This window comes from Martes martes (genome assembly GCF_963455335.1).
Source record: "Martes martes genome assembly, chromosome: 1".
Taxonomy (NCBI): Eukaryota; Metazoa; Chordata; class Mammalia; order Carnivora; family Mustelidae; genus Martes; species Martes martes.
In genome coordinates, this window is record NC_137888.1 from 54,571,283 (window position 1) to 54,585,021 (window position 13,739).

The 13,739-nt window shown below is 34.7% G+C and overlaps 1 protein-coding gene across 4 annotated transcripts in view; it reads right to left on the bottom strand.

Moving 5' to 3' along the window:
- The window catches only part of CD47 (CD47 molecule), a 45,397-nt gene that overhangs the window by 6,768 nt on the left and 24,890 nt on the right, over positions 1–13,739 (bottom strand). For all 4 annotated transcript variants that reach the window (XM_080806326.1, XM_080806325.1, XM_080806324.1 and 1 more), the window contains exons 4-7: positions 6,511–6,618; positions 5,266–5,358; positions 4,138–4,230; positions 3,035–3,127 (exon numbers count right to left, since the gene is read on the bottom strand). In XM_080806326.1, the coding sequence (XP_080662452.1) occupies positions 3,035–3,127; positions 4,138–4,230; positions 5,266–5,358; positions 6,511–6,618 (387 nt within the window). The remainder of the gene's footprint in view (positions 1–3,034; positions 3,128–4,137; positions 4,231–5,265; positions 5,359–6,510; positions 6,619–13,739) is intronic.

A 13,739-nucleotide genomic window follows, 5' to 3' on the forward strand; every position in this document is an offset into this window, starting at 1 on the left:
AATGTATTTCTAGGTTTTGAATTTTCAGGAATATTTTTCCTACTGATATCAGACTCACCTTTCCTTAACAATGGGTTATATCACTGGATTATATATATATATATATATGTATATTCCATGTCATTCTAAAACAACTATGATGTTGTGGTAAATGTGGCTTCTGTATACTACTAAGTTGATTTGTATCAAAACATATTTATATGCATTTCTATTGAACTAAGTGGTAACGGCTTTAAAAAAAATGAACAAGCACTGACTTATAAATAATGGATACTGATGTCACATACAAACAACAAGCCTAACTCTAGTGAGTTTAGTAAGTTCTACTTAATTTTCTGTATGATCTCACATTGTTATTGTTTCTAGCCTGAATTTCATTTTGCAAAACTTAGATGCTTCCAGAAACAAAATGAAATGCAACATGGTTTAAAAAGACCACAGGAAATGAAATTTAAAAATCTTACTTCTAGAGCAACCATTAAGGCTACAAATTTAAGCTTGGAAATCATAAAAACAACAAAAGTTAAATTTCTCATACGGTCATTAACTTACTCTTAAAGTTAGCTTGGATTTTAACAAAGACAACAACAACAAAAAAAACCCTAAGGATTTTACTGCATTTAAGGCAAGACACATTCATTAAGCTTTTCCAAAACAGAGCCTCAGCAATGAATAAAATTTATTTTGGAAACATTTACAATTTTTACCTCCTGATAAAAATGCTAAAATTTGCAACCTTAATGTTACAGATACTCACACTTATACATTAAGATTATTTTAAGAAAAACATATCAATTTTCCCATTCTACCACATTATCTAAAGAGCAAGTTTTCTGTACCTTTTCTCTTCTTGCCCTTCAACTGACCGAAGGTGTGCCTCTGAATTCTGGCATCAGACAAGTTGATTTGGAAAGTTAACTTAGAATATTCTCAAAATGTCAATAAAATTGGACTAACTTAACTTACATGTAATATATTTATATGCTAAACTATGGTAAAGAAAAAGTATTCTTGGGAACTTTTCAAGATTTCACTTTCAGTTTGGTTTTTAAGGTGAGAACAGTATGTGTATAACTACAGTGGTTTCACAGACTTCTTTGGGATATAAACAACGGAGAAGGGAGAGAGCAGGGCCAAGGAGGTGGCAGTCAGACCATGCCTATTTCCACCTGTGTCAGCATTCCACACCTGTTGGCAACTCTACTGAGCATCATTCTTTAGACATGGAAGGCTCGGGGTGGGGCGGGGGGAGCGTGGGAGTACGGGAGGACAATCCACATAATGAGGAATAAAAAGAAAAATGAGCTACCAGTCAAAGACACCTAATACGACATCATGCTTCAGGACACATACTGTTCTCAAGCACTCATTCTTAAGAAGCAACATAACCAGAGCGTCATCTTCAAGAACCACACAAACGGTGATCTGAATACTCAACAAAAAGAGAGTATGTATCAACGTTCATAATGTGATGCTTCTGACAGCTCCAAATGAACACCATTCTGCTGAGAAGTCTTCATGGTGATTTATGGACTTAGGAGTTAAGAACTAAGAAAATTTCACTGAAGTAACAACTCTGACTTACGAACACAGGAACCAAAGATAGGGAGATTTTAGTTAAGTATTTTAATTTTTTATCTAGTAAGCATTAACTAAATAGGGACAAAGAACATGTAATAAAATTACATATGATCAATCAGCAAAAGCTAAAGTTCAGAAACAAAGGTAAAATTTCTTTGAGAGTATTACGTAAGTCATATGGAAAATTATTTGACCATAACAATTCAAGGTTTATATTAATTTTTGGAGACACATTAAAGTCCACCTAAAGCAGAAACACTGATTTTTTTATTCCATTATTTGGCAACTTTAGATTATTTTGACAAATGCTTAAGAGTCTGCTTCTTAAATACAAAAACAATTTTTTAAAGGGATACTAATGTAAACCAATTATAGGAAACATTTTTAGCTTAAATAAGAAAACATACTAGCACCTGCCTCTATATATATAAAATAAGAATTTGTATAGAAATCTGTTATTTGAAAACTGACAGATTAAATATAAAGTTCAGAAACAATATGCTAATTCCCCACTTCTTAATAACTGATTTTAAAAGTATTAAAAACAACATGGATGGATCTAGGGGGTATAATGCTAAGTGAAGTCAGTTAGTCTGAGAAAGACAAATACCATATGATTTCACTCATACGCAGAACTTAAGAAACAAAACAAACAAAGGAAAAAGAGACAAAAAATAAGATTCTTAACTATAGAAAACAAACTGCCAGAGGGGAGGTGGGTGGGGGGATGGGTAAAACAGGTGATGGGGATGAAAGTTAAAAAGGACACACATCATGATGAGCACAATGTATAGAACTGCTGAATCACTATATTGTACACCTGAAACTAACATAACACAGTATGTTAATTATACTGGATTTTAAAAACAATTAAATAAATAATTTTTAAAAAGGTAATAAGCCCCTAAACTTTATAACTCCATGTCTTTATTATATTAGTTTTAACTAAAAATGTTTTAAAGTCAAGTAAAGTCAGAAGACACTGTTCTTTAACAAAAGTGACAGATTTTGAATTTCAACCTGTCTACTTAGGGGTGTCAAGGTCTGTAAAGAGTGTACAAGAACAGCAAGTAACAAACTGGTCTCTGTGAAAGAGCTAGCTCTCATAAAAACAATGGGCCAATTAAAAATTCTTTCCTATTGAATCCTCAACATTCTCTCTTTTTAGTTGGTATAAAAAAGTCTACACATTCTAAACAAAAGCCATTTTCTTTTAAACTAGTTTATAATAAAAACTTTTCATTAATTCTTATTACTTCTATCCTCTTTCATCACCCCCACATCATTCCAATTTTATTATTTAAAAAATACAGCTGCATTCATGGTATTTTCTCATTATTGGAAACACTGATGAATTTCCTTAGTCATAATTTATAAGATCCAATCAAAAGAATTTTCCAAATCACATATTTGAAATTCTTGGCATAGGTGAACAAAAATAAGATTGACTTACCAACAAGTTTCATATAAACTAATCCAAGTAATTCTGCTAGAGCTATAATACCCAAACCTGAAATCAGAAGAGGGCCATGCACTGGGGTGCACTCTGTAAAAATAAGTGAAATTTCATGTTAGAAACCTACATGAAATAAGTGAACTTTTATTTTTTCTAATTTTTTTAAAAGATTTTATTTATTTGACAGAGATCACAAGTAGGCAGAGGGCAGGCAGAGAGAGGGGGGGAAGCAGGCTCCCTGCTGAGCAGAGATTCTAATGTGGGGCTCAATCTCAGGACCCTGGGATCATGACCCAAGCCAAAGGCAGAGGCTTAACCCACTGAGCCACCCAGGTACCCCAATAAGTGAACTTTTAAAAAGACCTAGCAATAATAGTAATATATAACGTTTTAAGGAGAATAATTCTTTTTCTAATTATTAAGAAACAAAAATTATCTCTATAAATTCATTATTAACTCAGTCAGTGAAATGACTCCAAATTATTAAAAGAAAAAAATTTTCATTTGCATAACATGTACCTTATCGTACCAAGACTAATGGAAAATAGTGTGTAAAACCTAGATGTTCTAACCAACTGGAGCTTGGTCATTTAAAAAAATTCTCCCACAAATACAGGCATAGCAGTTTGGCTGCTAGGATAGTCAGCCCACAAGCCATATACAGCCAGTATTCTCATGGCAATATGGAAAACACTATATTCTCAGCAGGGAAAAAAAAAGAGAGTTAAAAAAAGAAAAGCTTACAACACCAAATGCTGGCAAGTATGTGGAGCAACAGGAACTCTCATTCACTGCTGGTGGGAATGCAAAATGGCACAGCCACTTTGGAAGACAGTTTGGCGATTTGTTACAAAACTAAATATACTCTTAACAATCCAGCAATCACACTCCTTGGTATTTACTTAAATGAAGTTGAAAACTTATGTCCACACTAAAACATGCCCACATGTTTATAAGTAGCTTTATTCTTAATCATCAAAAAGAGAAAGCAGCCAGGATGTCCTTCAGCTGGTGAATGGATAAAGAAGAGGAAGAAGACCGCTGCCCAAGAGAAATTCCTAGTAAGACAAAATGGGACTAGAGAAGAACGTGACCCTTACCTGAGACACAGAGGCTTAGTCCAACCACAGAAAGCACATAGCCCAGTACCTGGAGTATTAGTATGGCAATGGTGAAGGGAGACATCCAAACACCTGGAGGAGAAAAGAATGGGTTGAGAGCACGTAAGAAGCAATCACACCTCCTTGCTTCGGTACAGTAAAAAATAACATCCAGTGACCAAAGACTAACTCTGGCTTTCCTTGTCAGATGGTAGCTTCTTTCCCAATGATCTAAACTTCGCCATTTCACACAGTAGTTAGTTCCAGATTCATACATTCAGCAGTCTTTTATTTTCACACTGAGCTCAGCTGGATTGGTACTTTTTACCCAAAATCTTAGAACAGTGCTGCTTTTACCACGTTTGGGCATTTTACAGTATGAATGGCTATTATGGATGACTTTGCCACATGTACATAAATTGCTCTGCTGGAGAGAACTGTTCTGCAAACACGCCATTGTAAACATCACAACCTCTGTCTGGTGTGCTAGATCTTCAATTTTGTAACAAATTAATAAATTTTAATCAAGCCAGGGATAAACTCTAAGACCAAGAGTTAAATGTACAAATAGAACAAAACTGACTGTAATAATGACAAAAATATGTTAGTGATTGACTCCAAAACAGCAATGAAGATTATTACCAACTATAGGTTGGATATCTGTATCATCTTTTAAAACTACAATGTTAAGATTTGCCAATAACTAAAAAAGAAATATATTTCTACTATTTTCAATTGATAGCCTTTATTTTATAGAACTAATTATTTTTTAACAGAGAGGCTTAGAAAAAAACAAAAAATATGTTGAATAGCTACCTATAATTTGAAAAAGCTGAAATAAAAATATGAAGATAATCATTAAGAAATTATATAACATAATTTGATAAATCTACTGCCTAGCATCAAAGATACATGAAAATTACTTTTTACAAAATAACAGAATGCTTTGAAAACCTAAGCTAACCTTAAATTTAATCCATACAGGGAAAATGTCACTAAGAATAGCTTGGAAAATGTTTTAATAAGCCAATTTTTAATTGAGTTGTAAAAAAAAATACAAGAAATATTTCAACCAAAGTATTTTAAAATGAAAAAGGCAGACAAAATCATGCTATAACAAATACTCACCTATTATAAACACACAGTACTGAAGTAATATTAATATCACTGTAGGAATTACAATTAAACCAAGTCCACAAGAATTCTTTGTTGAATATTCACCTGTTAATAAAAATAATATTTAAAATATTATCCTACATACTTCTTACTCTGCAGGAAGTTAAATTACTTAAATGTATTAGTCCCAATACTTCTCTTACAAACTAAAAAGGTTTAAAAATATATTTCTCCCAAAACTTCACACAAAATCACTATTTTCAGATTAAGACCAAAGTTAAGACATGTGAACACCAACATCTAAGTCTCCACATGTCAAAATCTTAAATTGGCTCTGCCTCTTCAGCTACCTGACAGAATTCCAGGGAGAAACTCTCGAGGCACCTCTTGCCACTCCCTTCACTTGCTGGGTTCAATCTGTCCCAAAGTCAAAACAGTTGTTCTCTCAAGTGATCTTCTGAATTCATCTCCTTCCTCCCTGTGTTCTAACTCCAGAGGCAAACAGAGCTGCCAAACTTATGTGCATAAACATTATATCTATACTGTATTTAGCTCAAAAATGACAATGGCTATCTTCAGTCTACATTGTGGGTCCCACGCTACCTTTGCCATCTCTCCATGTGCAATATACCCTTTCTTTCCACTCCCATTCCCATCCTCTGAACACAAGTGGCTTCGGACAGACTTCCCACATTCATTCCCACTTCCATGTCTTGGCAAATGAAGTTTGCCTCTACAGTGGGTTGAATGATGGCCCTAAAGATACGTCTACCTCCAAATCCCCAGAATCTGTGAATATTAACTTATGTGGCAAAAGAGTATTACATTATATAGCAAAGGATGATTGAGTTATGGATCCTGAAAGGAGGAGTTTACTCTGGTTTATCCAGGTTGGCCCTAAATGCAATGACAAGTGTCTTTGTAAGACAGAGGTGGAGGGCGATTTGACAAAGACACCATGGAGGCAGAAACTGGAATTATGGCACCACAAGCCAAGGAGTTGCAGACTGCCAGCAAACACCAGAAGCTAGAAGAGACAAAAAATGGATTCTCCCCTAGAGCCTCAGGAGGGATTATGGCACTGATGACATCTTTATTTCAGATTTATGGACTCCAGAACTGTGAGAAAATTTCTACTGTTTTAGGACACCCACTTTGTGGTTATGTGTTACAGCAGCCTAGGAAACTAACACCCCTCCGCCCCCAACCTGGCCATCTCCATTAATCCTGTCTCCCTCAGATAACCGTGTTTCTTACCTGGGACGAAAAGAATGGCTCCGACAATGACAACTATAGTGAGCACTAGTCCACCAACAAATAAAAGAATGGTTTTCTCCTTCACAAGACTGGATTTATATTTAATTGCTTAAAAAGAAAACAAAGAATTACATGAACCAAATCACAAAAAGTAAAGCCACTTCTGTAACTTATAAAGTGTAGGGACAAGATGATAACTTACTATAATTGAATAATCTTTCAGGAACAACTCCTTCATATCATGTCAAGCCACCTCAAATCCTTTTCATAATAAGTCGATGTCTAAATATTGTCATGGTAGTATACATATGGATACTGAATTTAAAGGTGACACTTTATTCTCTTACACTTTAAGAAATGAAGTTATATATATCAGGCTTTCTCAATTAAGGTATTATTAACATTTTGGGCCAGATAACTCCTTGGGCATGAGGGGGAGGGGGGCCGTTCTGTGTATTATACAATGTTTAATAATATCCCTGGCTTCTACTCACTATATGCCATCAACTGCACCCCAGTGGTGTCAATCAAAAATGTCTCCAGACATTATTAAATGTTCCCTGAGGAGGAAAACTGTCTCAGGTTTAAAACTGATATACATAACACTGATGAGAAATAACTGGCTATTTAATAATACTGAGAAAAAGAGAACTTTATTTCACCTTTATAAAATTAGGAAAGCATTTGGAATTCTAGGTAATTTTGTTTTGAAAAAGCAGAATAAACACTGGACAAATCATACCCTCTTGATATCCTGATGGCAAAAGATGCTTAATTGTTCAATTAAAATAATTTCTTGAAAATACACCACAAAAATAGCACTCGTCATACATGTACTATTTCTGATGCTAGCTCTACTGTCAAGTATCTGGTACCTTCCCTGAAACAATATAATAGATAAGCTTAAAAATATTATATTATAGTTGCTCCTTAAAATCTGAGTATAACTTTTGACTCCCTCAAAACTTCACAACTAATAGCCACTGTTGACCAGAAGCCTTACCAATAACATAAAGTTAAGTAACACATATTTTGTATATGTATTAGATACTGTATTCTTATAATAAAGTAAGCTAGAGAAAGGAAAATGTTATTAAGAAAATCATAAAGAAGGGAAAATACAAATATATTTGTATTTTATATACATATAAAATTATATATACATATAAAATTATATATACATATATATAGTGCTGAACCATAAAAAATCCACATATAAGGGGACCCACAGAATTCAAAATCATGTTCAAGAGTTAACTGTATTTCTTTTCCTATATATTCACCTTTTGGGTTTTGTTTTGGTTAATATTAAAATTAATCTTTCACCAAGAAAGCTGATAAAAGCAACCTAAAAGCAGACTGAGTACCAGAGTGTATGACTGAAATTCTGCTGTTTCATACACACAATATTTTCTACACCAGTAGTCATCAATTTATGTCCTGAGGGGAAGAATTTTTAACTGTTGTATTTAGCATTTAACTTGTTTCCATTAAAATGACAAATAGGTCAAAAATACTAAAAAGAATAAATAAACCCCTAAACGAACCTAACAAAATCTACATATAAGGTATTAAAACCTCAGGTTCCACTGTAACCTATGGTTAAAGATGTTAAGGTACGATGCAGGCACCTGAAGATTGTTTACGTCTCCACCCATTTTAGGTGGCAATCATCCTTTAGATTCTAACCTCAACTTCAGTCTCTTCAGGGGGAGATGGAGGACTAAGCAATAATCCTCCCTGAAGCTGAGTAACCGAATCCACATTCATCAGAAAAGAGTGAGAATCAATTTGGCAAGTTCCCCAAGCTTTCATTTGATCCATCCGGCCTTGGAACTTATATGACTATGACTCAGTCATGTTCCTGACTTATTATAGGGCACAGATTGTCACATCTTTCCTATTTTCTAAGCTCAAACACTGTCTAGGATGAAATTCCAAGTATAGGTCACAAAAGGCACAAATACGGTTAAAAAAAAACAAAAAATTTTCTCTAGACATAGGTCAGGCTTTCCATTTAGACCTACGCATACTGTTACCTAAATAGAATTTGAAAGTTCTGCAAAGAGGTTGTAAAATAGAAGCTGTGTTTCAAATGTACTTCACAATCAATAAAACATTTATGAGACTCTTCCAGGTTTAATTCAACACACAAAAGAGCTACTAAAATCAAGCAGCAAAAATTCCACCTTGGAGTATAGTAGAAGTTCATGCAAAAAGGCAGACATATCATTCTTAAAAATCAGAGTGTGAACTTCATATAAAATTCTGCCTTTTCAGACTTAGAAGAGCTGTAGGAGAAAAACAATGCCAACAATAGCCACAAAAATAAGCCACCAGCAAATGCTACTATTGGCAGTGTTTTACCATAGAATGGCCTTTTCAAACGTTGGCATATAAATACACTCCATGTTGGAGGTAGCCGTTCTTGTTAATTGGTTCAACTACTACTTCTTCTCAAGGCTACCTTCCTCTTCCTTAAATTAAGCAGCCATTTCTATCAGATATATCAGTGGGGTCTAACTTATGCAACCACAGGCAATCAAAGAGTATCTCCACGTATTCTTTAGTGAACCTTTAAAAAGGGTTTCTTCTAACTCATTTTCTTGCTTATGATGGTACCTATGTAGGTCCCTCAGTAAGTGTGGAGAAGATACCATGTTGTTAACTCAGCTGTCAATTTTTCAGTATAGCTAAAGGGTCAGAAATCTGATACAGATGCCAGAGAACTCAATAATCTCAAGAATCTGTTATTGGTGATTTTTTTCTAGTCCATTATTAAGTAGACTTACCCTTGTTTATCAAATCTATCAAAACTTTAAATGCAACAAAGAAAATAAATTCAAGTAATTTCGTAAACACTTAGCATTAAGATAAAGATAATATAACATGCCCTTCACTGTTGGCTCTTATCAAACCCCCTCACTGTTTGGCAAGACAATCTATGTAATTTTAAAAAACAGTATGCGTTAGGGTACCTGGATGCTTCAGTTCACTAAGCATCAACTCTTGATTTTGGCTCAGGTCCTGACCTTAGGATTATGAGATTAAGCCTGGCGTTGGGTTCCATGCTCACTGTGGAGTCTGCTTAAGATTCTCTCCCTCTCATTCTGCCTCCACCCCCTGCTTACACTCACTCTAAAAAGAATTTTTAAATAAATAAATAGATAGATAGATAAACAAAATAAATAAAATCAGCAAAGCTTTAAAAGATTTCTCTTCAGCCAAAAGTACTGAAATCAATATGCAAATAAAATACGAGCATTAACACTATTTACGCTTTTTTAAGACTTTATTTTTTTTAGTGTAGTTTTAGGTTTCTGACAAAACTGAGAGGGAGGTATAGGGAATCTGCTATATCCCCTATCCCCACACATACATAGCTTTCCCCTTTATTACCATCACTCACCAGAATGGTACATTTTCTACCAAGCTTGAGCCTACACTGACACATCATAATCATCCAACATCCCTGGCTTCCCTTAGGGCTCAGCCTTCGTGTTGTATGCTCTTGGGTTTGGATAAGTGTATAAGGACACCCATGTAGCCTTTTCAGACTGACTTCTTTTAATATGTATTTAAGTCTCCTCCATGCCTTTTCACGGCTTGACAGCTCATTTCTTTTTATTGCTAACAGTCCACTGCATGGGTGTACCACAGTTTATTTATCCATTCACCTACTGCCCAACAGAAGAGCTGCTATAAATATCTGTGTGCAGGTTTCTGTATGGACATAAGTTTTCAACTCCATGTGGATAAATACCAAGGAGCACAATGCCAGGTCATACAGAAAGAATATGTTTAGCTTTGTAATAAGCTGCCAAGCTGTCTTCCAAAGTGGCCACACCACTCTGCATTCCCATCAGTGGTGAGTGAGAGTTCCTGCTGCCCCACGTCCTCATCAGCATTTGGTGCTGGCAGCATGTATATTTTTAACACAAACTTATAACCCTAATGCTGCCACAAAGGAATAGCAAATATATAAGGAAACAATCACAGTTTTTACAACAAATTAGGAATTCTAAAATTTTACCTTTTACACCTTCTATAACATAATTAAGTATAGCAAGCTACTTCTCAGAAATGAGCTAGGTTGATGAACTCATTCGTTTTAGAAATATTTACTATACACCTACAATGTAGCAGACCCTTTTATTAGCCCAAATCATACCAGCTAAATCAAGGCACAAGTAGAAGATTATGTAACAATAATTGACTATGCATCTACTATGTGATAATCACTATTCTAAATCCTGGCATTGAACAAAATAACCAAATCCAAATATTCCTGCCTCAAGGCCCTTACATTCGTGTGTATGTGTGTGTGTTTTGGCAAGGAGCAAGAGTGAGGATGGAATGACACTCCCTGATGTTCTTTCCCAATTCAATAAATAAAAGGTATGTGTCTAACCTAGCCTAAAAAAGCCTTATGTATTTAATCTTCAAATTCATGTGAATAAAAAAATGACAGTCTGTCTACTACCTGAAGTAACAGCTAATGTTATAAATAGATACTCCATTAAGTTTTCTTGTCTCCTTGTAACTGATATAAAAGACATATAAAATAAAATGTAGGTTTGTGGGTGACAAAATCTAGTGAAATTATCAGATCAACCTGGAAATCAAATAAAATCTACTACCTTAGTTTTCATGCCCTTTTATCCCTAAAGATGAGATTCAATATGCCCATATAGGTCTACACAGACCTCAGTCTCTTTATACCAGATTAAGAATAAGTCATAAAGGGAGATGTGTTTGATTTCATTATTATAGTGCTATTTTCTGACAACTCTAGGAGAGTAATTGTAGGATCTCTTTGGTATCTGTTAAGTTGCAAATCAATGTTGTTTTTCAATCGGTAAAGCTCATCTATCACTTTCAAAGTGAAATTACAATTTCAAAGTTTTTCATTTAGATTTAATTTCAAATTAAATTAAATTAAGATTTAATTTAAATTAATGTTTTATAAAATTTAACATGCTCATTAAAAAAAACAAAACAAAACAATGAAGGCTTTGCGAATCTGGTGTTGGAGAAAAAGGAACATTAATGCTAATGACTTGCCAAAAGGCAAGTAAAAGAATCGTACAATAAACTCCATACACTACCCAACTGGCTTTGATGAAACAATTGTGTAAACATGAATAATGACACATGCCTGGTCAAAGGACGCAGAAATAAAAAAAAGCCCAGGCACCATGCAGTAAGTACTTTGAATACAGAAGATTAAAGGAGAAGATGTCCAACATGCTAACTTCCTTTTTTTGGTTCCAAATGTACACTTGGTCTTGTGGATGGTGCCATCAGTTCAGAATGTATGCAGGAAGTTGGGACGTTTGCATTTGGAAAAGCCCAAAGGAATAACAACTGCATTCCTACAAGAGTACATTGCCGAGCTCTAGTTTTGTTCAGGTCCTCCTACAATAACACCAGGGCATAACAATATTTAATAACATAAGTGTGATAATTATGTGGCAAGGACCAAGGGAAAGCACAGGAAGTTCAAGATTATTGAACAGAATTGAGAGTAAACTTAATAACAAAGTCCTATTAATAGAATCCATCAACCAGGTCACATAATGACTCTTTGTAATATTATTTATTGTGACGATATTTTACCTTCCTGGATAGAACTTTCCTAGTGCAAGTCAGTATACATCCTTACTTCTTCGGAATGGTTTTTCTAATCTACAAAGACACTCCCTGTCCCTTTACATTCTCTTTATGTATGCTCATGATCTAATTACTTTCAGTACTTAAAAGCTAGTCCTAAAAATTGGATTCAAGGACATAGTAGGATCTCAAGGCTGTTGTGAGGAATTTTTCCCTTGAATTTCCCAACAATGATTTCTACATGAACATACAAACCAAATGCCTCTGAGCAGTACCCAAAATCTTTGTGGAATAACCTTGAGAAAGGATTACAAAAGTTAGAAAAGGACAGGAAGGATGTCTAGAATGCATGAATTTGAAATAAATTACAGCAGTCCTTGCTTGGTCCACTTCCAGTATTTCTGAATTTTGGTTACGATGGTTTAGCTAAATAACACAGATGCCCCCAAATCACAGTATAAATTTCAGCTACCACGATACCACAATGAATTAAATGAGTACTTGCACGAGACACAAACTTCACTGCTCTCTCTTCAGTCCACAAATCACCCTGTTAATATCAGATGTGCATCATGATCAGTGATCAATTGTCACTTCTTTCAAAGACTGTTGGTGATTACTCACTAAGCATCTTTTACTCAGTTGATGCACAGACAGCAGAGCATGTGTGGTGTAACCTTCAGGTCTCCCAGTAATAAATCAATGTGAAATTTATGATGGATTATCAAAGGAGGAAACAGGGTCAGCAAAGATGAAAGAGTAAAGAAATAGAAAGTAATAATTTTGGAAGTGAGATTCAAATAAAATGTAAATGACATCACAAAATAGATGACTGTGGGAATGTCAACACACTGCCATTCAAGAGATTCTAGATATACAGCCAGAGAAACTCAGTAAAAGTGAACTTATTGGCATAAATGAGGACAGTGAGTAGGTTGTGACAAAAGGAATGCAGATGTCCCAGAAGTGGTGACTCTGGCAAAAAACTTCACTTTAAGAAATGCTTGGAGATATTGTATAACACTATAAATGCAAAGGATAAAATGTTGGAAGCTGATCCAAACCTAAAAAGGAGTATGACAATTCACTGAGGCATAAAAAAAGATGCTTGCTCTGTATTCCAAGTTATATAACAAGAAGGAGGCAAGCACCATTCAAACTACTCTTGATGGAACACTTTAATTCTCAGTGTTTCTAATTTACCATGTACTAAATAGTTTTACTTTTTCCCCCCATTTTGTAATAGTGTTATTACTGACAGTAAGAGGGTTTTTAATGTTTTGACCAAAATTTTAAAGGTCATGGAGCAATAGTAATTTTTTTTGCATTTATTTTAGATTGCTTTGCAGAATTTCCTCTTACTTGGTCATGTTTATGGTCTCACGGTTTTGTGTAAAGACAAGTTCAAAGGAATGAAAAGTAAAATAGATATGCCTGACTTGAAGAATTTCAGAATGTTGTAGTCCCTTAAAACTATAGGAACTAGAGATCTTGGTGGGCAACACATGAAATCACTTATCAAACATCTTAATGACAGAAATTACTTGGGGTACTACCAAAGATTGAGGAAGAAGAACCCTGGAAATCAGCCAGTAACTTAATTGTCATTGATGTGG